The 24,721-nt window shown below is 34.5% G+C and overlaps 1 protein-coding gene across 1 annotated transcript in view; it reads right to left on the reverse strand.

The window, feature by feature from the left end:
• PIK3CA (phosphatidylinositol-4,5-bisphosphate 3-kinase catalytic subunit alpha) overlaps positions 1-24,721 on the reverse strand; it is a 91,982-nt gene that overhangs the window by 8,367 nt on the left and 58,894 nt on the right. The window contains exons 7-20 of the mRNA XM_025376489.1: positions 22,563-22,668; positions 21,616-21,768; positions 21,371-21,505; positions 13,651-13,775; positions 12,736-12,817; positions 12,276-12,440; positions 11,955-12,058; positions 10,848-11,019; positions 7,532-7,638; positions 6,896-7,017; positions 5,678-5,756; positions 2,276-2,446; positions 1,598-1,715; positions 1,338-1,489 (exon numbers count right to left, since the gene is read on the reverse strand). Coding sequence (XP_025232274.1) covers positions 1,338-1,489; positions 1,598-1,715; positions 2,276-2,446; positions 5,678-5,756; positions 6,896-7,017; positions 7,532-7,638; positions 10,848-11,019; positions 11,955-12,058; positions 12,276-12,440; positions 12,736-12,817; positions 13,651-13,775; positions 21,371-21,505; positions 21,616-21,768; positions 22,563-22,668 — 1,791 coding nt within the window. The remainder of the gene's footprint in view (positions 1-1,337; positions 1,490-1,597; positions 1,716-2,275; positions 2,447-5,677; positions 5,757-6,895; positions 7,018-7,531; positions 7,639-10,847; positions 11,020-11,954; positions 12,059-12,275; positions 12,441-12,735; positions 12,818-13,650; positions 13,776-21,370; positions 21,506-21,615; positions 21,769-22,562; positions 22,669-24,721) is intronic.

Below are 24,721 nucleotides of genomic sequence, written 5' to 3' on the forward strand. Positions count from 1 at the left end.
CTGAGATCATGCCATTGTATTCCAGCCTGGGCGACAGAGTGAGACTCCGTCTCAAAACAAAAACAAAAATGAAAACAAAAAAAGTGGGCTAAGGACATGAATAGACAATTCTCAAAAGAAGATATGTAACAACATGAAAACATGAAAAAAATGCTCAACAACATTAATCATCAGGGAAATGCTGATGATTTCCCTGATGATTAATGATATACCACCTTACTCCTGCAAGAATGGCTGTAATTAAAAAGTCAAAAAACAACAGATGTTGACATGGATGTGGTGAAAGGGAACGCTTATACACTCCTGGTGGGAATGTAAATTAGTACAGCCTCTATGGAAAACAGTATGGAGATTTCTTAAAGAACTAAACGTAGATCTACCATTTGGTCCAGCAATCCCTCTACCCAGAGGAAAAGAAGTCATTATATCAAAAAGGCATCTGCATGCATATCGTATGTTTATTGCAGCACAATTCACAATTGCAAAGATATGAAACCAACATAAGTACCCACTGACCAATGAGTGGATAAAGAAAGTGTACATTTACACCACGGAATACTACTACACCACAGAAAAGAATGAAATAATGTCTTTTGCAGCAACTGGGATGGAGCTGGAGCCCAGGAATGGAAAACCTGAAAATACACTATGTTCTCACTTGTAAGTGGGAGCTAAGCTATGGGTACACAAAGGCGTACAGAGTGATATAATGGACTATGGAGACTCAGAAGGGAGAAGATGGGAAGAATGGTAAGGGATAAAAAAGTACATATTGGGGGCAAAGCACACTACTTGGGTTACAGGTGCGCTAAAATCTCAGACTTTACCACTATTTAATTCATCCATGTAACCAAAAACCACGCGTACCCCAAAAGCTATTGAAATAAAATAAAATAAAAAACAAACAAAAAATAGTTTTTGTTAAAGTGGTAAAATAACTTCTTTTATTTTATTTATTTTGATACAGGGTCTCACTCTGTTGCCCAGGTTGGAGTACAGTGGCGTGATCATGGCTCACTGCAACCTCAACCTCCTGGCCTCAAGTGATCCTCCCATCTCAGCCTCCTGACTAGCTGGGACTACAGTGCATGCCACCACGCCTGGCTATTTTTAAAATTTTTTTTGTAGACATGAGTTCTCACTGTGTTACCCAGGCTGGTTTCAACTGCTGAGCTCAAATGATCCTCCAGCCTCGGCCTCCCAAAGAGTGGGATTACAGGCATGAACTGCCACACCCGGCCAACATTTATTATTTTGAAATTGCTTGAAAAATATTGCTTGTTTCTAATAGAGCAGCCAGAACTCTTTATTTTGTGTTTTTAATTTCTCAAGCTCACCTCTCAAATTCTCTTGTCTTTGTGCATTCTTGGGCTCCTTTACTAATCACTATTAAGAAATCCTGTGTCAAAACAAATGGCACACGTTCTCGTTTATAACCAAATTTTTTCTTCTTGTGATCCAAAAAGTGTCCAAAATCTATATGAAACAGCTTTCAAAAATAAGAAATTATGTTATAGTTTGACATATTCAGATACAAAATGTCTTGAATTAATAAATTAAGAACACCAAAAACATTTTAAACAGAGAAAACCATTACTTGTCCATCGTCTTTCACCATGATGTTACTATTGTGACGATCTCCAATTCCCAGAATGAAGGTAGCGACACAATATCCAGCACATGAACGTGTAAACAGGTCAATGGCTGCATCATATCTACAAAGAAGAAGTAAACACCTCATGAGTAGTATGGAAATATAGAGTGCTTCAGGCCAACTTGAGAAAAAAGGGTACAAGCGTCTATTTAAACAATGAAAACAATCACTAACAGGGAATAAGGTAATTATGTCCAAAGATTTTGAGATTGTGAAGTTTTCATGGGTTTCTAAGGAAATTTCCAGATGTTCCCTGACCAAAGCGTAATTCTTATTATAGTGAAAAAATACCATCTCATTAAAATTATTTTTTTCTAATCATTTTAACAATGAATTAGAAATAAAATTTTGAATGTGCAATGTTCATTTGTTTAAAAAGAATAAGCAGTAACAATACATTTTAGATAATACATAAAATGAATGTTTAAGATTTTACCAAATCAAAAGTAATTATAATCATTTAAATCCATTAATGTCAAATATTGCAAAGGCTGAGCATAGTTTTTTCCATAGAAAGTACAATTGTTTTCTCTGGTCTAAGTCAGAGGAATACACAAACACTGACAGACTCATCTAACAAAAACTTAGACTAACATAGGAAGAAAGAATAATACAACTCACATTTCTCCTTTGTTCTTGTCTTTGAGCCACTGATGTAGAGTGTGGCTGTTGAACTGCAGTGCACCTTTCAAGCCGCCTTTGCACTGAATTTGCATAATAGTGTGAGAATTTCGCACCACCTCAATAAGTCCCACACAGTCACCGATTGACAGACAACCATAAGGTAACATTCTGGAAGAGGAGCAACACATTTACAATTAAATGATGGAATTTTAAAATAGCAAATATTTTAATAGGCCAAAACATGAGTATTTTATTAGTAAATTTGTCATGCATGACCTTTACTGCCTTTCCCCAATTTTAATTTTCTTTTTTATGGTGTGATAAATATACTCCTGGAATAATCCTCAAAATTACCTGTCATCATTTATTATAACCTTCAACTGAGAAAGTGCTGAACTTTTATCAGAAAAGCATTAAGAAAATTATTGTGGCAATTAAAATTTTACATTTATGACTTTAAAAATATGGGTGAATTTAAAGATGTTTAATTGACATCGAAATAAAACTATAGGGCAGGAGATCTCAAATTTTTGGTCTCAGGACTCCTTTACACTTGTAGAAATTACTGAGGACTCCAAAGAGCTTTTAGTTATGTGAATTACAACTACTGATATTAGAAATTGAAATAGGGAAAGTAACAATTTTAAATAGTTACTAATTCATTTAAAAGCAACAAACCATGACATGTTAATATAAATAACGTATTTCATGAAACAAAAAAATGCATTTAAAAAATGTAGTGAGAAGAGTGACATTCTTTCACATTTAAACATTTTTTTAAATGTCTGGTTTCATAGTACACAGCTGGATTCTCATATATGCTTTTGTATGCAATCTAATGCAATGTTTTAATTGAAGTATATAAAGAAAATCTGGCCTCACAAAAATAGGTAGGTAGAAAAAGGAGTATTATAATAGACTTTTCAGATAATTGTGGTATTTTTCTTTGATACTATTCCAAAACTTCGTAAGTTTCTTAAGTTGCAATATGTAATCTAAAACCATATCAATAAACTTTTCATACTCAGTTACATTAAAATCAATTTGTCTTTCTTGCCTTTTAATGGATCTTTTACCCATACATGATTTTATAGTATCCTACGCATGGCCATTTGTAGATGTTCCAAATGTTGATACTTTTCATTATACCATACTGAAAACCACAATTGTTAATATTACCAAGAATCTCATTAGAAAGATGTTAAATTTAGGGACTCTATTAGGTTCAGTGGCAGATACTGAAAATTAGAATTTTCAAAATTCTAAGTTTGAATTTCTAATGAAATTTTTGTTGCAAGCTTGAATTTTATCATTGGCAACAAATACTGTCACAGTTGTTTTCGTCAAAGAGACAGGCACATATTGTTCATTTTTAAGAAAATGTCTGCCAAATATCCATGTCTGAATAACCATAGCTTGCCTACTAGTTATTTTTTAAGTAAAAATCGTGTTCCATCAAAACAGCAGCTAGTTCAGCTCACAACTCAAATAATCTCACAAATGTTTCCCTTTGATACAACCATAATACTTGGGGATGTGACACAAATGCTTTTTAGGATACCTCTCACTTATTCACATAGAAAATTAAATAGGACATGTAGTCAAGGGTGCAGATGTGAGGATTTAAAGAGACAATGAAAAAAAGCACCTAACATTCAGATTGACAAGTGAGTATCCAAAGTTTGGTTTTCCTTGCTCTGTTCTTCTCATAAGCTACTTTCCACTCTTTCCACCTTTCCTTTACTTCTTAAATTCCTAATACAGTCTATACTTATTTTCATTTTCTTACTTAATTCCTTGTAGCCTAGCTTCTACACCTACCATTCTAGTGAGTAAACTCTTAAAGATAATCATGAGTCATTAAATCCAAGTGCTTTTTCACAGACCTCATTCTTTTAAACCCCTTGAAGCCCTTGGCCCTACAAATTGTCAATCACTTCCTCTAGTACTCCTACTTCTTTTGATGACTTCTCTTACACAATCTTTTCTTCTACCTGCCCTGGTAAATAGGGAAATTTCTTAAGGTTGTACTCCTGCTCATTCTTTCTTATTTTATGTTTTTATCACTGTTGAACATGCTCATAGTTCAAAGAATTAAATTGTCTTCCAAGTCCTGTTATTAAAAAAAAAAAGCAGGGTTAAAATTAACCCGATTATGAATTATAGTTTTGCCAAGTATAAATAAAAATGCTGTTATGATTTTACTTAAATAATTTTAATCTCAAGTTAAACTTGAAATAAAATTTTTACTTACATTTACTTGTTAAAAAATATTCAGAAAATATAAGACTAAAAAACCGTTAATAATTCTAATCATCTTAACTTTAGAATCTTTTTTGCAAAGTCACTAATTTACAATTAATGTAATTAACTAGGGTTACATAGTTACCTCCTTTACTCTTTCTTGGCTCTACAATCTTTTTTACAGTCTATTCCTTTGGGGGACGTGGTAGTAGTGGAATGTGGATCTCTCACGACACAGGAAATAATACCAAAAAATGAAATTAGATTCATATAACCTTAACCATCTTTGGAAAGCAGCAGGGGTTAAGCAATGTATCACAAGTTACGAATCTGAAGTTGATAACAGTTTTGTGCCTTAGCATATCACTTGAAATGTCCACTTTCTTCTTTCCAATACAAAGGTACTACTATTTGTCACTGACACATTTTTGTATACTAGCTACTCTTAAAATTTATAAGAGGCAAACAAATAAGCCCTTGTCTGGTGTTACCTGCAATTCCTACTAAATGTACCCTGTTGTCACAGCTAGACTTGACTCTATGTCCACTTATAGGCCAAAGTACTTTGGAGAGAGCGGGCTTTGCCTGAATGACTATGGATTTGCAAAAAGACAAGTAAGATAAGGAAGAACATTTTAGAAGCAACAATGACTAGGAGAAGATGAAGCACAACAGAAAACTTGGTGATAATACTGATACTGTGGAAAGTTGGGTAGAAACCAACAGACTGGTAAAAACTCTAAGATTAGCTGGTTGCATAATTTTGCTGAAAAACTGATTCCAGTATTTGAGGATTTATACAACTTTAGAATTAGAAAATTTCTATTATGAAACTTTCTTTTAAACTCTTAACTTCTGAATGAAAACAGGGGTCTTGTGTGTCTCCTTTGTCTTGTTCCTAATGGTCACACTCCAGAGGCAGTTGCAGAGTGTTTATTAGCTTCTTAGCTCTTTTTACTTAGCTGAATATAATTTAGCTATTCTAAGTCAAGTAAGAGGAGGATATGTCAAAGTACTATAGTGTAATCAACTATTGATAATTACTACTGCATACATTTCTTTTTAGATATATGACTCTATATGCTTCTGTAATTATTAATAGTTCACTTTTTCAGGATAACTTTCAACATACAGGTTGCCTTACTGGTTACCTACCGAAGATCAAGACCTTGATTTTGCCAGATATTTTCCATAATACGAATAATTTGAAGTGTTAGCATATCTTGCCGTAAATCTGAAATTCAAATAATATGTATCACCATTTAATGCCACAGATGCAAATTTGGGGATCACGCCATCACATGGTTTTCAAATGAAAAACAAATACAGCTATATTTATCTTCAAAAGAAACTACAGGAAAGCAATATTCTGATTCTTTTAAAAAAATGTATAAATGAGTGTGTATGTCCACTCAAAGCCTTTACATAGCTTTATTAATTTATAATTTTTTGAGATGGGGTCTTGCTACATTGCCCAGGCTGGTCTCAAACTCCTGGGCTCAAGTAATCCTCCAGAGTAGCTGGGATCACAAGCATGCACCACTACAAATGGCTCTTAATATTCTGATTCTTAAATCCACTTTTAAAGTCTTTGCATAAACATATTTGAATAACAATGTAGGATAAGTGAGCATGTATCTCATAAAAATTTTTAATTAAAGCATTTATAGTAATTATTTTTCTGAATCCTTAAATTTGAACATATGTTTACATTAAAATATTGGGATCAACAGAATTCACTGCTGAAATGTCATTTCCTATTGAAAACCCATCCATGGATCCTCCTTCACTCCCCCGATAGCCTTTTCCTCCAAATAAGTACCTTCTTTTATATGGTTCCTAAGCAGATTACACTTTTCCTTTGTACCATGCTTGTAATTTCATTTTTATAATTATTTATTTAATGTCCCTCTTTTCTCTGTTAGGCTGTAAGCTCTAAGAGGGCAGGGATTCTGTTTTCTTCACTGCTAAAACCCCAGGGCCTAGCACATAGAATATTTATGGAATGAATGGATACTCACACAGCTAAGCAAATGATAATTAGAAACTGATTAAAAAAAAAAAAAAACCAAAACAACAACAAAAAATACTTCTCTACACAGGTCCACGAGAGGGGGGTTGAGGCAGGGAATAGGAAAAAGAAAAAACAAAAAACTGATTTCAGGACTTCTGATCTAAGCCTAGTACTTCTCTTCTTTTCATTGATTATATATGCATATTTCAAAGGTCAAGATATCTGATTAATATTATGTATTTTATCACATGTATGTATTCCTTAAATGGCTTTCAATAGTTTTCATGGTTCATAAATATCCTGGGTATAAAAAGATAGCTAAATTCATGCATCACAAGCTCATTAATACTCTTCCTTACCATCCCCATTTTTAAAGATGATCTCATTGTTCTGAAACAGTAACTCTGACATGATGTCTGGGTTCTCCCAATTCAACCACAGTGGCCTTTTTGCAGAGGACATAATTCGACACTCTTCAAGCCTTTAAAATATTTAAAAACTTTATTAGGCACCTTTGCTTTATTATTCCTTTACCCTCAAATTTATTTTAAAATATAAATACCATACAGCTTTTTGAAGTGTTATAAAGGTTTAAAACTTTCTCCTCAATTTTTATTTAGGAATCCATTTCTAAGGAGTATAAAAAAATACTAAGTTTTAGAAGTTATATAATTGCATATGAATTTCCAACAAATATATAGAGATATACCATTAGTTTTACAGATATTACATTTCCATTTCTTATCCTATGATAACAGAAATTCTGGCCATAGAAGGTTTTAAATTCTATTATTTAAGTAGTAAAAACTCATTCTGAATAAAGGCAGTACTGAACTTAAGATAATTTACTACTCTTATTTTGAGGGTAGGAGAATGACAGTGAGAAGCATAGATTATTGAACATTCTAATTATAATAGACATTTTGACTTTTCTCAAGATTTTATCCAGAAAAGGTATTTATTTAAATATATCAATGAAACCCCCAAGAAAGTACCTGAGATTTCCTAGTTGATGAGCAGGGTTTAGAGGAGATAGAAAGCCCTGTAGAGCATCCATGAAATCTGGTCGCCTCATTTGCTCAACTAAAAACTTCATCTGTACCTGATTTAAAAAAAGGATAGTAACAGTAAGAAACTGACTTAATAAAAGGTAAAACTAACTGCTAATCTCTTTTATACATGAGAACCTCAGTACTGTACAGTCTCTGAATCTACATCCTAGACTGGCTGCCTTCTAATTAAGAGGGTTTCTACAACAACAGAGCAGCAACACTCAGAGACAGAAGCAAGACTGGCAGCACTGTGTACCCCTTCCTGTAAGAAGATGAAATCTACTTGGTGATAGTGGCAATGCTTTTGGCTGTAGAGCAGGGCTAGTCAATTATGGCCGGCAGGTCAGCTGCCAGTTTTTGTAAGTCAAGTTGTATTAGAATACAGCTATACCCATTCATTACATATTGGCTACTTTTACGAGAATAGCAAGAGTTGAATAGTTAAGACAGAGACCACATGGGCCTGCAAAGTCTAAAACAGTTACTATTTGGCCCTTTAAGAAAATTTGCTGATCTGTGTTCTAGAGGAAAAACTAAGGAGACCATGTTGTATTAGCTTAATAACCTTACTTTTAGGCTTTTAAGAAAACACAGCATTCATACTCTCATTGTTAGGTAAAAGTGGTCTAGTGAGGCTAAAAGAAATTGTTGGGAAAAGGACTTATAAAAACATTTGTTGGCCGGGCGCGGTGGCTCACGCCTGTAATCCCAGCACTTTGGGAGGCCGAGGCGGGTGGATCACAAGGTCAGGAGATCGAGACCATGGTGAAACCCCGTCTCTACTAAAAATAGAAAAAATTAGCCGGGCGCAGTGGCGGGCGCCTGTAGTCCCAGCTACTCGGGAGGCTGAGGCAGGAGAATGGCGTGAACCTGGGAGGCGGAGCTTGCAGTGAGCCGAGATTGCGCCACTGCACTCCAGCCTGGGCGACAGAGCAAGACTCCGTCTCAAAAAAAAAAAAAAAAAAAAAAAAAACATTTGTTACATGGAGTCTCATATTATAATCAGGTTTTAGTATGTGGCTACAAAACAATATCACTTTTTAATCAATTCAAATCAGAGCCCAGACCGCTGAATTATCACGCAATAGCTGGGATTTTATTTTAGGAAACCTTCACCTTTTGAAAATATAAAATGTGAGTAGGGGGAAAAAGTGGTTAGGAGCCAGGAATTAATAATAAATTAATTTTCATGCTGGAATTTAAATAATAAGGTTTATTTTTCTTCTTGTTATATATAAATGGTTAGAAAATCTAGTCATCACTGACTAGATAGCTCTTGTTCATGTAAAGGCATTTCTATCACTGACAACTCTAATAGCACAGTGCTTCATGTATTTTATCACTCATTGTTAGGACAAAACACAAAGCCACTCAAAGTAACTGCTCTTGTTTCTATGACTGCAATCTTGGCTCCCTATCAAAATCTCATTTAAGCCAATAATGATCTGAGTAATGAATTTCATGTTCCTAATTAATCCACTGTATCATAGCCAATTTGTGACATAAAAACTCCAGCTTAGAGGAAATGCCTATACAGATGGTCTCCAACTTAACGATTTTTCAACTTTGTGATGGTGTGAAAGCAACATGCATTCAGTAGAAATTATACCTCAAATTTTGAACTTTTATCTCTTCCAACATGCATTCAGTAGAAACTATATGTCAAATTTTGAACTTTTATCTCTTCCTACGCTAGTGATATGCAACACAGTATTTTCTTGAGATGCTGGGTAGCAGCAGCCAGCCACAGCTCCCGGTCAGCCATGCAGTCATGAGGGTAATTGACCAATACTCTACAGTGTACTGTGTGGCCAGCATATTTTGGATACTGTGTTTTGCGTTTTCGCATCCCAACACATCTACAAAATGCCCATTTTTGCCTTTAAGATATTTTCAACTTATGATGTGTTTATCAGGATATAACCCTATTATAAGTCGAGGAACATCTGTATTTACAAATGTATCTAAAATTTAGTTTCTTTTTTCTTAGCTCAGTTATAATATATAAATACAATAAATTTTGTTCTTCCAAGGCAATCTAGTCCCTTCTTGCCCACAAATTCCAGTATCAGAAAGAGTACAATTATTTTCTAACATCCTATATTTGAATTTATATATCACACTTCAACAAAATCAACTCATACACTGTATGACATTTACATTAATACAGTAACTTTCTTTTAAATTTTTTTTTTCCTTCAAGTACTAGTAATGAAGATGTTGGAAAAATTCATTCAGTACTACTAACTTACATTCTCTGTCCTTTGGGGACTCACTAATAAACGATTTTTTTTTGTTTTCATTTCACTAGAGGTGAGGAATGAGCTTCCTTTTAAGTGTAAGAGGTGGTGAATTTAGGATGTGGTGGATTGGATTGAATAAAGATTAGGGTGTAGGAAAAGGTCATAAAAAAGTTTACATTGGGCTAGACACAGTGGCTCATGCCTGTAATTCCAGCACTTTGGGAGGCCGAGGTGGGCGGACTGCTTGAGTCCAGGAGTTGGAGACCAGCCTGGGCAACAAGGCGAAACGCTGTCTCTACTAAAAATAAAAAAATTAGCTGGGAGTGGTGGCATGCTCCTATAGTCCCAGCTACTCGGGAGGCTGAGGTGGTAGGATGGCCTGAACCCAGGAGGTCAAGGCTGCAGTGAGCCGAAATTGCACCACTGCATTCCAGGCTGGGCAAAAGAGCCAGACTCTGTCTCCAAAAAAAAAAAAAAGTTTACGTTATATTTCCTACTCTTAGTTATACTAAGCTAGACTGCAGATGACTAGAGTGTGTGATATATTTACTGAGTGACTCGAAATCCATTTTAAACTTGGAAATGTAAAAACTAACTTCTTTCCACTCATTTTCAGGGTCATTACTGAGAGACAATAAATGACAGAATAAGGAAATAATCACTGTAAATACTTAGGGACTGAATAAGAGAAAGGAAGGGAAAGTAAAGGGATCTAACATTTATTGGGCACTTTCTATGTTCCAAGGATTGTGACAGGTTCTTTGCATAACTCATGTAATTTAATTCTCACAATGGCCTTACGAAGCAGGTACTATTCCCATTTTACAGACAAAGAAAATGAGTCTTGAGAGCCTACATAATGTGTCTAACACTACACAGCTGAAAGGCAGTGGAACTTGGTTCCAAATCCTAATCTGCTTGATTCCAAGGACCATGATCTGTATATACACTGAGCTTCTAAACAACTCTGCCCCATTGCAATGAAAAGAGTCTCAAACACAAACTAGAGTACACACCTTTTGTGTTTCATCCTTTTTCTCCTGTTTGAGAATGTCAGTTAAGTTAATGAGCTTTTCCATTGCCTCGACTTGCCTATTCAGGTGCTTCAAATACATCCCACATGCACGACAATAGGACTCCAAAAGCAGGCCAAACCTCTGGCTAACTGTTTTATTGTGCATCTCAGATCTAAAAGAATCATGCAAAATTAAAAAAATATATATAATAGTCTTAACTGAGTATACAAATAATCTTTGCTGAACAATTTAAACACTCATTTTCGAAATCCAATAAATGTTGCAATCACACTAATAACAAAATTATTCAAAACCTGTAATTTAGAAGCAAAACCAATATGAGTTTCAGGTAGTTCCTGAATATGTGATTAAATAAACATCTAGTTTTTAGATTTATTTCAACTAGTTTTCATTTACTAATCTCAGTACAAGATATAAAAACATGAAAAAAGGAAATTGAGTACAAAAATAATCAAATGAAGAGGGAGGGAACAAAGCGCTCAGTGAATGCTATTTGATTCTTCTGACACACGCCTATGCTTCTTGTTTTCAACTTAATTTCTGGGTTCCATTTTTAAATTTTAACACTTAAAAAATCATATTAGATATAAATCTTTCTAAATTTATGCAAAATTATATGGCTTATGATCTGTAACTTTTGAGTACTAGATATATCACATTCTACAAAATATTTTTTATTCTTAATTAGCTTGTTATTCAATAAGAACCATAGGAGTTTGACATTATTTTTCTGAATTTCAAGGTAAAACATTTTTTTCTTTTTTTTGGGATATTTTAATCCACACACACAGTGAAACCTACAGCAATACTCATCTGGACCTAGAAAATTTTACTTAAGTAGAACAAAAATCTTTAAAAATATTTCAGCTCTCATTCATGACTAAAATTTAGTTTTGAATTTATTACTTTATAAATTTCAAAGAGCAAAAGTTGAGAAGCTCATCACTGGTACAAAATACTTTTAGTATGGAAAACTCTTCCAGCCAAACATAAACAAAAGTATACAAGTAATACATATTTGTAAGTCTATTAAGAAAGCAAGTAATATGTACCTTAAGAATTTAATGGGAAAATAATTAGACTTACTTTAAATGCCAAAAGAAAAAGTGCCCAATCCTTTGATTAGTCAATGCTTTCTTCAGTAAAAATCTCACAAGCAAGTTATCCAAATATTGTTCATATTTTAGGACCTAGGTGATTCAAAAACAAAAAACAAATCAGGGTCAGTTTCTGCATGGCTGAGCTAAAGAAAATTTTTTCAGAAAGAAAGTGGCTATTACTGGTCATAAATTTTTTTTTTCTAAAGCATAAAACTAGTTAGTGCGGGTTTTTAAAAAGGAAGTTGTATGGATCTAGAATAAATTACTATTTTAATTAAACATTATTTACTATTTTACATTATTTTACCTGTACTAGCTGAATTAAATACTGAGACAGTTTGTCATCTGTTAAATATTTTTCCAAGCACCGAACAGCAAAACCTCGAACCATAGGATCTGGGTAATTACAGTCCAGAAGTTCCATAGCCTGTTCAGGTTTGATTGGAGGCCAGTCTTTTACCAAGCAATACATCTGTATATGAGAAAGACAATAAATCATATTTAAAGGGGAAAGACAGTTGTGAATGAGCCATCTAAAACACTGCCTTAACTTCTGATTTTAAAATTAGATAAATAACCTCCTTAGAATTTACAGTTCTAATTAGTTTTATCTGTGGAAATAATGTTAAGGGTATTTTTTCTACACTATATTACTATTATTAGTCTATTTCATTTCTTTTATTTATGCAGACTTTCTGAGAGAAAACAATTTAAGTGACATACCAATTTGTACAACAGTTATCTAGTATTCTCAAACATACATTTACCTGGGCTACTTCATCTCTAGAATTCCATTTAACAGACAGAAGCAATTTGGGTAGAATTTCGGGGATAGTTACACAATAGTGTCTGTGTGGGAGAAACAAAATAAAAATAAACACTCTTGCATGCTATTCAAAAGGTTTACATGTCTAACTTCTCAATATGCAATCTGTAAGAAGTCCCAAACTTCTTACATTACTAGCCTTTTTAAAATTCAAAGGACATCAGTGCTTAACACTACATACTTAGGCACAGTTATAATGGCAAAGAACACAAAAGGAAAATGCAAATGGATTATAAAGTACTTAAATTTAGTTAATAGTTAAGAAAAATTATGAATATATGTTATACCACTCTTCATATAGTTCATATTTTTCATCTACTTATGCAATATGAATGAATCATAGAGTCACCACTTCTACTATGATTACTGGACAAAATTTATGTCTTAATGGACTTTCTGCAGAAATGCACTGCAACTGGTTTATTTAAGTATACCAGTATCACCAACAGCAGGGTAGTTTCTTCATAAATGAAAATAAGGCATTATACTATTTGAAGAACTGTAAGAAAAAAGAAAAATGAAAGGGAAACCCTAAAAATTATAATATCTAGACCAACTAAATCATATCTAAATTGACCTAAAACTACTATTTTAAACAATCCTAAAGAAAGTTGTATCAGGAATTCAGAGTAAGAAAAAGCATTTAATGTGCCAACTACCAATGTAGTATGATTTTCTACAAGTATCAATTCACAGCCATTGTTTTTAAAAAGGCAATGTTTATAGTTTAAAAATCATGTAAATTCTACTTTATTTATTCTAATAGGTATGGTAAAAATATACCGAGATCAGCAAAGTCAGTTATTTTTTCTGCAATAAAGAAAAAGAAACAGAGAATCTCCATTTTAGCACTTACCTGTGGCTCCACAGAAAATCTTTCTCCTGCTCAGTGATTTCAGAGAGAGGATCTCGTGTAGAAATTGCTTTGAGCTGTTCTTTGTCATTTTCCCTTAATTCATTGTCTCTAGCTAGCCTGTTACTCTGTAAAATAAAATTATATCTTATGTAGTTTTTTTTTGTCATATTTTCCCCCTCTGGATTCACGGATGATTTACAAAAAAAGCAAATAAATTTTCAATAAACTTTACATCGCTAATTACCTGTTGTAAAATAATTTATTCTCATTGCAAGACTTTATTTTCAGAGACAGGAAAGAGCCAATCTAAGATATAATATTTGTGGAACAAATCCAGTAATTTATTTGGTTAATATTACACCAATCACAGAATAGTAACTGCTGAAGTTAGCCAACAACAAGACCAGATTAGGATACTAGAGAATGGTAGTGAACAATTTACTTTTCCTCCTGACGAGGATCTTGTTAACTTATCTGTGAATGTTTTTGATATAAGAGAGTAAGAAACACTAAAATAATAAAAATGTAAACTCTTTCATGTCCTTTGCCTAAACAAATCCTTATGATCACTGCAAGGCTTTCAAATTTAAAAAGTAGAAATCAGTAAGAAAAAAAGAATGAAAAACACCCCCATTAAAACACTGTATCCTGAATATTAGAAAATTAAAAATAATTTTTTTGTATAATTCGAAGCAATGTATATTCCCTGCAAATATAGATATATTAACTGTGTAATGAACAATGAGTACATATTAATGTATTATGCAAAACAAATATAAACCCCTTAGGATGGGTTACATATATTTCTAAGTGGCTAAAAATGAAAGCAGACACCCATGCCACCTGGTTTGTATGTGTTTATATGCTGTTAACTTATTCAGCAGGATGAAGAAATATTACTGGCACATATTTGTTCAAGTATTTATTAAATATGTACTATGTACCTTGTTTTGTTCTTGCTGTTGGGATTACAAAATAGTAAAAGACTCTGCACTAACAGAGCCTCAGTTATAGTGGGAAATCAAATAAATAAAAATATTGGAAAATTGATATAAGGTACTCTGGATGATGTAACAGAGAATGATTGAGAACACAGTATTTGTGATTCAAGTAACAAGAAGGAACCTTTATCCACACTACTTAGGGAAAGACTATTGCAGATGGAGCAAACACTGAAAGCCTTCCTCCCACCCCAGAAATAACTAGTTTGGTGTGAAGGAAGAAAGCCAGTGAGCCTGATGGGCCATAGACAAGGGAGAGAAGAAATGTAAGCTGAATTCAGACCACATAAAATTTGCAGGCCAGTGTATAAAGCTGGGATTTTATTTTTATTGATAGCTATTTAAAGAATGAATACCTTGATTTGATTTGTACTTCATAAAGATTATTATGGCTTCTCTGTGAAAGGAGGGAGACCAGTTAGGAGGTTATTGCAATAGTCCAGGAAAGAGAGAATACATACTCAATCCTCGATTTAACAGGAAAAGAAGTTGCTACTGTTTATTTACTTATTTTTATTTGTTTACATTTTAAATGTAAAATAAAGAATAAAGTGATGGGGAAAACAATTTTATTAGACATTTTAATAAGAATTTAAATATTATAAAACCAAATTCTTATCTACATTTTTCTGGTTTTGAAGATAAATATATCATTGTCAAACTAGAAACTACATTGTCAAAATGCAATATTTTTGAAAACTCTGACGGCTCATAACTGTTGAAGGAAGGGCCATCTTTTTTCCTCTGTAACTGCAAAACATTACTACTCTATAAATACCAATCAGAATGAGTCGCTCAAGGAGTTATTTTATTTCTACATCATCTTCTTCCTTCTAGTCACATTTGTATACACAGCTACTTTCAGCATTTGTCCATTTAAACAGTGTATCAGGTAAATTGTTAAAGTAGATTTAGAGGTTCAAGAAAATTAAAAAAAAATTTTTGGTGCATATAGGAAAAGATGAAAAGAATATTGTAAAACATGAGGCTGTTCAGGTTCTTGTCACAAAATACTGTGTGATGAAGTCATTCTGGTGGAATGACTAACTGAATGTGAATACAAATTTCCTTTTTGTCTTTAGAAATACTACCAAATTTCCTTTTTGTTGTTAGAAATATATTCTTTACTCATCATTATCTTGAGTTTGAGAAGACTTAAGATAACTAAGAGACAGTTTAGGTACTGTCATCTGACATTTCATTTATATAATAAACTTCAGCATGATTAGCGTTTAGAGTAGTGGTTATCAACTAGGGTGATTTTATGTCCTCCTGACCTCCCAGGAACCTTGGCTAATGTCTGGAGACATTTTTGATGGCCATAACTTAGCAGGATGGCACTACTGGCTTGCAGTAGGGTAGAGGACAGGGATGCTACATCCTGGATTGCACACACAGAACGGCTCCTACAACAAAGAATTATTTGGTGCAAAATGTCAATAGTGCTGAGGTTGGGAAACTGCTCTAGGCTGCTACTATCTATCTGCATTCATATTACGATTTCTCTAATGCTTGTGAAATATCTTCCTCGATCAGTTTTCATCTGTCATCATTCTGGGTGAAAAGTGAAAAATTCTGATTCTCAAGTGTCCAATGAAAGCCTAAAAGAAACCAACCAACTAAACAAAAAAATTACAAAGACAGTGTCTGCAGATTTCTTCTATGCTTCTGGAAAGATGATGCAAGACACTGGGCAATGCAATAAGAAAACTGAAGAATGATGTAACGTGATGATTTACTTCACTATTTTATCATCCTTCTAGGCTATTCTATCCTTCTTTTATATTTTCATATTATTTTAGTCTTTTTTTTTAGCATAGTTGGAAATAATGAATATGGATAAAATAATTTCTAGAATGATGAAATAGTAAAATATTTAAGATACAGAAAAACTAAGATCCCATGTCGTATCTTAGATTCACAAGTTTCCAACAGATACAAATTGTAACTGAAAAATAGAAGTTTTATTCTACTATAAAATAAGCAGATTTCTTTTCTTTGAAATAAAAGTTCTTTTAAGAAAGAATAGTCATCAAATATCAATCCTTACAAAGAGTTAGAACTGTTCAAAAAATAAAGTCATATATTTTAAATTATATATGCAGAAAAGATAATTCATTTTCCAAAAAGTAGTGGTAAACGCCTTACTGAGAACACAGCTATGAATCAATAAATCAGGATTCCTAAGTGCAATATACCAGGTCTTGGTGCTGCTGTTACTGTTAATGGGATACATGTGTTTTGGACTTCTTGGCCCAAAATTAATTGGCTGGTTTATCTATAGCCAACAAGGCCAAAGAAAAAGTAATACATTTGGAAACACCAATGAACACAAACATCTTCTCTTGGCATTGACACCTTTGCCCTTGAGAAATCAGGGAGAGTTAATGGTTGCTGAACCTAGTTATACTGTGGTTCCAAAGCTATGGCCAAGATTAGACAACCAGATCAATATTTAAATTCCACCTTATATACACTCTTTCCTGGGGAACCTGGGATAACGTGGTGAAGACCTGCTGTTTTCTCTGCTTCCAAGCTTAACTAACAATGTATTTATGCAGGCGTACCCTGTATTATTGTGCTTTGCTTTACTATACCTCACAGATACTGCATTTCCAACAAACTGAAGGTTTGTGGTGGTATCCCTACATAAAGCAAGTCTCCTGGCACTGTTTTTCCAAATGCATGTATTCATTTTTTATCTCTGTGTCACATTTTGGTAATTCTTATAATATTTTAAACTTTTCATTATTATTATACATTATGATGATCTGTGATCAAAGATCATTGATGCAACTGGGGGGCACTATGAGCCAATTAAGATGGTGAACTTATTCGATAAGTGTTGTATGTTCCGACTTCTTCACCAACCAACCCTTGCTCATCTTTCCCCCTCCTCTCAGGACTCTCTATTCCCTGAGACACAACAATATTGAAATTTGGCCAATTAATAACCCTACAATGGCCTCTAAGTGTTCAAGTGAAAGGAAGAGTGCCGTGTCTCTTGCTTCATTCACATCAAAAGCTAGAAATGATAAAGCTTTCTGAGAAATGCATGTCAAAAGCCATACAGGCCAAAGGCTAGGCCTCTGGTGCCAAACAGCCAAGTTGTGAATGCAAAGGAAAAGTTCCTGAAGGAAACTAAAAGTGCTACTTCAGTGAATGAAGTATAAGAAAACAAAACAGCCTTAATGCTGAAATGGAGAAAGTTTTAGTGGTCTAGATAGAAGATCACACCAGCCACAACTTTTCCTTAAGTCAAAGCCTAATCCAGAGCAAGGCCGTTAACTCTTTTCAATTCTATGAATATTGAGAGAGACAAAGATGCTGCAGAGGAGAAGTTTGAAGCTAGCAGAGGTTGGTTTAAGAGGTTTAAAAAAGAAGCTGTGAAGCAGCAAGTGCTGATGGAGAAGCTGCTGCAAGTTCTCCAGAAGATCTAGCCAAGATAACTGATGAAAGTGGCTACACTAAGCAACAGATTTTCAATGTAAACAAAAGAGTCTTATAATGGAAGAAGATGCCATTTAGGACTTTCACAGCTAGAGAACAGAAGTTAATGCCTGGCTTCAAAGCTTCGGGCTGACTCTCTTGTTAGGAGCTAATACAGCTGGTTAACTGCAATGGCAGGTTTTGAGAGGACTGACTCCAAATCTGAAAGAAGTTCTATTGTGGGTAAAATGCTATCAAATAGCATCACATGCTGCAGAGAAATCTTTCATGAAAGGAAGGGTCAATCAATGTGGCAAACTTCATTGTCGTCTTAAAGAAATTGCTGTAGCCAGTCTAACGTTACTTCAGCAACCACCAGCTTGATGAGTCAGCAGTCATCAACACTGAGGCAAGACCCTCCACCAGCAAAAAGATTACAACTTGCTGAAGGCTTGGATGATCATCAGCATTTTTTAGCAGTATTTTTAAAGTATGTACATTGTTGTGTTAGACATAAAGCTATCACACACTTTACAGATGACAGTATAATGTGAACAGAACTTTTATATGCACTGGGAAACCAAAACATTTGTGACTCTTTTGTGATTTTTGCTTTAGTACAGTGGTCTAGAATCAAACTCACAATACCTCAGAGGTATAGCTGTACTTCAGTCTCAACTTCAAGGTGACTATCTCAGAGAGGTCTTTCCTGAAATATATATATATATATTTGCTTTTCCCCACAAATCCTCAGTTAGTTATTCTTAGCTCACTATTGTTTTTCCTTCCTGGCACTTAACATGATTTATACAGCTGACCCTTGGACAATACAGGGGATAGGGGCACTGATCTCCTGTACAATTGAAAATCCATGTATAAATTTTGACTCCCCAAAAACTTAACTACAAATGCCTACTGTAGACTGGAAGTCTTAACAGAAACATAAACAGCTGATTAACACTTACTTGGTACATATGTACTATACACTATATTCTTGGAATAGAAAGACAGTGAAAAGAAAACGTCATTAAGAAAATCATAAGGAAGAGAAAATTCATTTATAGTACTATACTGTGTTTACTGATACTGTACATTGATGCTGTCTTTTGGCCGGGCATGATGGCCCACACCTGTAATCCTAGCACTTTGGGAGGTAGCGGAGAGAGGATCACTTGAGCTCAGGAGTTTGAGACCAGCCCAGGCAACATAGTGAGACCCCATCTCTCTCTCTTGTTTTTTGTTTTTTGAGATGGAGTCTCACTCTGTTGCCCAGGCTGGAATGCAGTGGCGCAATCTCGGTTCACTGCAACATTTGCCTCCCAGGTTCAAGCGATTCTCCTGCCTCAGCCTCCCAAGCAGCTAACAGGCATATGCCACAACGCCCAGCTAATTTTTGTATTTTTAGTAGAGATGGGGTTTCACCATATTGGCCAGGCTGGTCTCGAACTCCTGACCTCGTGATCCACCTGCCTCGGCCTCCAAAAATGCTAGGATTACAGGCATGAGCCACTTACCCAACCTCTTATTAAAAAAAAAAAAGTTTGGCTGGGCGCGGTGGCTCACGCCTGTAATCCCAGCACTTTGGGAGGCTGAGGTGGGTGGATCACCTGAGGTTAGGAGTTCGAGACCAGCCTGACCAGCATGGAGACACCCCATCCCTACTAAAAATACAAAAATTAGCTGGGCATGGTGGCGCATGCCTATAATCCCAGCTACTCAGGAGGCTGAGGCAGGAGAATTGCTTGAACCCTGGAGGCGGAGGTTGCAGTGAGCCAAGATCGCTCCACTGCACTCTAGCCTGAGCAATAAGAGCAAAACTCCATCTCAAAAAAACAAAAACAAACAAACAAAAGTGTATGTTGTCTGTTTACAAGATGAGTTGTCTGTGTGAAATAAGGGCAACTGCAACTGCAGACCTCAATGTATGGTACACATCAAGCAATTCAACTTTTTGCCTGTAATCTCATGACTTTTCTCTGCTTCTTGAGAGCACCTCCAGCATCACTAGAGGCTCTCCTCACAGGCTTCATAGTGTTATTCAGTGTTCACGGTATTGCACTAACCATGACGAAAAATATGCAAGAACTGAGAGAGATCACTTTTTACTGCAATAAACAATTTACTGAAGTGATGAAGTGCTCATGTAGAGATGATCAGCATTACACAGCATTTCTGTTTGTTTGTTTTGTTTTGTTTTTTCAGACAAAGTCTTGCTCTGTCGCCCAGGCTGGAATGCAATGGCGTGATCTCGGCTCAATGCAACCTCTGCCTCCCAGGTTCAAGCGATTCTCCTAACTTAGCCTCCCAAGTAGCTGGGATTACAGACACATGCCACCACACCTGGCTTTTTGTATTTTTAGTAGAGACGGGATTTCACCATGTTGGCCAGGCTGATCTCGAACTCCTGACCTCAGGTGATTCACCCGCCTCGGTCTCCCAAAGTGGTGGGATTATAGGCGTGAGCCACTGCGCCCAGCCTACATAGCATTTTAAGTGTATATCTGCAACGCTTGAGCTTACTACAATAGCAACAGGAGGTGGCTATGAAATTATTACAGTAGTACAGTATGTACTACAGTTAATTTTATGCAGATACAATTTAATATTGCATCTTTATGTATTCTGCATTTCTCTTGACTATGAGTAGTACCATGTATGGTCTGTGTTTGTGTGTGTGTGTTTTGATAAATTTTAACTTTTTATAATAGATTTGTGTATATTTTATGGTGGTAAATGATAAAATAGACTTGTATCTACATATATTTTATGGATTCATGACATACCTAACTTCAGTTTTTTTTAAATACTTCTAGGCTATGTAGTTTGTCTCCAAGTATTTTCAAATTGTCACAAATCTCCAAAAAATCTTCCAATGTATTTATTGAAAAAAATCCACATATAAGTAGATCAGTGTAGTTCAAATCCACGTTGTTCAAGGGTCAACCGTAATCTTATATTTCTGCTTTTATCTGCTTAATATCTATTTTCACCATTAGAGTGCATACTCAGTGAAAGTCTGTTTAGTTCATGACTTTATTACCTAGTGCCTTTCCCAGTGCTTTACACAGAGTTGGCACTCAATAAATATTCGTTAAATGAATGAAGGCTTTAAAAAAGCAGAGTTGCAGTAAAATATTAGCATACAGAGAACTTAATTATATTGCAATATTGGTCCTAGAGCTCACAGTATCTATGCCAGTAAAATACATGGATCCTTTTCCATAAAGAAAGTATGTACCTAAATCCACAGATTATGACTGACACTTAATAAACTCAGTGATTTGCCTTACCAGTCCTGCGTGGGAATAGCTAAATCCTGCTTCTCGGGACACAGACCAATTGGCATGCTCTTCAATCACTGACATATCTGGGAACTTTACCACACTGCTGAACCAGTCAAACTCCAACTCTAAGCATGGAGTTTCCTAAGAGATGGAAGAAAAGCTATTATATATACATAAGAGAGAAGGCTTGACTGCCACTATAGTCAATATAAATTAGACTGTCATCTAATTTATGACAATAAAAACCTTACTTTATTTGGATTTGATCCAGTAACACCAATAGGGTTCAGCAAATCTTCTAATCCATGAGGTACTGGCCAAAGATTCAAAGCCATTTTTCCAGATACTAGAGTGTCTGTGTAATCAAACAAGTTTATATTTCCCCATGCCAATGGACAGTGTTCCTTAAAAAACAAAGAAAAATACTCGCTAGTCTAAATTATAAAACACACTTCAAAACACTTTTCTTCGCCAGAAAGGAAAATTCAACAATCATCTCTATAATAATGGGAATATAATATCTAAAAAAAAAAGTTGATTTTTCAAAGCTTAAGCCCGTTCTTTCCTTTTTCCCCATTTGAAATTACATGTATTTTAATTATAAACAGAAAATATGAACCAAAGCAAGCATGAGATATTTGCATACAATGCCTGTTATATAGTCACTTTGCATTTTTAAAAATGGTATCAATAAGAACTCAGAACATATTCATCATAAATAAATTCCTGAAGCTCTCCCAAGGTATTCTTCATATTTGTTAAAAATTTAAAAATAGGTTTGATTTATTAATATTTTCTTAAATAAAAAATAACATCCATTTTGTCAAAAAATTCAATCAGTGGTATAATCAGGAGTTTTTAAAGGTAAACATAATTCATGGGAAGGGGAACATCACACACTGGGACCTGTCGTGGTTGAGGGGAGCGGGGAGGGATAGCATTAGGAGATATACCTAATGTAAATGACAAGTTAATGGGTGCAGCACACCAACATGGCACATGTATACATATGTAACAAACCTGCACGTTGTACACATGTACCCTAGAAAATAAAGTATAATAAAAAAAAGAAAAAAAAAGATTTACTTTATTTATACATGTTTTATTTGTCAAATAAACATCTATCTTTACCTAAAAAAAAAAAAATAAATAAATAAAGATAAAGGTAAACATAATTGTTCCTTTTGAAATACTTTACCTCTTTAGCACCCTTTCGGCCTTTAACAGAGCAAATGGAAAGGCAAAGTCGAGCAGCACGAGGAAGGTCAGGAATGTATATATCATAATTCAGCCATTCATTCCACCTATGTAAAATTTTAAAGAAAAAATAATGTATCAAAAAAAGTCTTCATCCAAAGTATATAAATGACTCCTACAAATCACCAAGAAAAAGATCAACCAAACGACAAACAGGCAAGAGACTGTTCGGAAAGGCACTTTATAAGATCATATTCAAATAGTTAAACACGAAAAGGGAGTCATTATTAGTCATACAGAAAATGAAAATTAAAATCTTATGGAGATATCACTATACATAAGAATGGCTAAACTATAAAGACTGATGATGCCAAGGGGTGGTAAAGTCATGCAGTAATAGGAAATCTCATACACTAAAGAGTATGGGGGTATAATTTGTTACAACCAATTTGGAAAGCATAATCAAATAAAAGTGAGCATATGTATTCCCTGTGACCCCCAGCTCCAATTCTAGGAATAACACCACAGAAATGTGTGCATTTGTTAAAAGCAGAAGACATGGGTATTTATTTACTTTGTGACTGAACTATACAACTATGGTTTGTATACTTTTATGCATGTGTGCTACATACGTCACTAAAAAACTTATTTATATTTATAATATATACATAATATAAATACATATTATGAATATATATTATTTATATATATGTAATTTTGCTCATAAAAGTCGAATAGAAAAGGAAAACTAAACAAGGTAAAATGAGATTTCCTATTATGATTATATTTAGTTACTTTCATACATAATATAGTTTTAGCCAAAGGAATCCACTAATCTAAATAAATCAGTAGGTAAATAAAGTGATGGATACATAAAGTATTTGAATTGAAGAATAATTATTTTATAAAAGGTAATAAAACTTCACATTCATAAGGGAAGAATAAAACACTGCTACAAAAAGTGAACAAGATAAAAAAATTATTCAAATTTTAATGACAAATTTCCTCAATTTACTGGGTGCTACATGTGAAATTATGTCTGTCTTTGGTGAACATATTTGTAAAGAACCACATACAATAAACAGTTTTGTATTTTAAAATAACATTACAATAACGGATAGAGTATGGGCTCAGAAATCAGACTGGAGTAGAATCTTATTTCCCCTTTTTCACTAACTGTGTGACCCTTGCTTTGTCTTTTGCCTCCTCTATGAAATGGGACTAATAATAGTACCTACCTTCATAAGGCTGATAACTATCTCATAAAATTAAATGAGATAACACAAGCAAAGGAATTAGAATAGCAACTGGCCCATGATAGAAGCTCATATGTTAGACAGTAACTTTAAAAACTTTTCAAATGTCTTCTTTATCATTCTGGTCTAATCTTGATTATAAATAAAGTAATTCTTAATCAACAATAAAACAGTATAAAAATTCTATTTTTAATTAGCCAAACTAAGTAATAAACTTCATCAGTAAAATAAGTTCCATTTATTCTAGTATTTTTGCTGAAGTATGGACAAAGATTATTTAAAATATGGTCTATTTATAGAAAGAAGACACATTTAAAATGGGGAAATTTGGCAAGAATTCTAAAGGTAAAAGAAACAACAAATGTTATTATTATTATTATTTTTTAGAGATAGGGTATTATGTGCCCAGGCTAAAGTGCAGTGGCTATTCACAGGCATGACACAGTGCATTACAGCTTCAAACTCCTGGGCTCAAGCGATCCTTGCCTCAGCCACCCTTAGCCTCCTGAGTATCTGGGATTTCAGATGCATACTACCATGCCCAGTAACAAATAGAATTGTAGAAACACATAGAGAAAAATGTTATGGGACTTAAGTCCACAATGATTTAAAAAAAATTAGGCCGGGTGCGGTGGTTCACACCGGTAATCCCAGCACTTTGGGAGGCCAAGGCGGGCAGATCACCTGAGGTCAGGAGTTCAAAACCAGCCTGGCCAATATGGTGAAGCCCCATGGGTACTAAAAATGCAAACATTAGCTGGGCATGGTGGTGGGTGCCTGTAATCCCAGCTACTCAGGAGGCTGAGGGAGAGGTTGCAGTGAGCTGAGTTTGTGCCATGCACTCCAGCCTGGGTGACAGAGCAAGACTCTGTCTTAAAAAAAAGAAAGAAAAATTAAAGATACA

The sequence above is a fragment of the Theropithecus gelada genome, chromosome 2 (genome assembly GCF_003255815.1).
Source record: "Theropithecus gelada isolate Dixy chromosome 2, Tgel_1.0, whole genome shotgun sequence".
Taxonomy (NCBI): domain Eukaryota; kingdom Metazoa; phylum Chordata; class Mammalia; order Primates; family Cercopithecidae; genus Theropithecus; species Theropithecus gelada.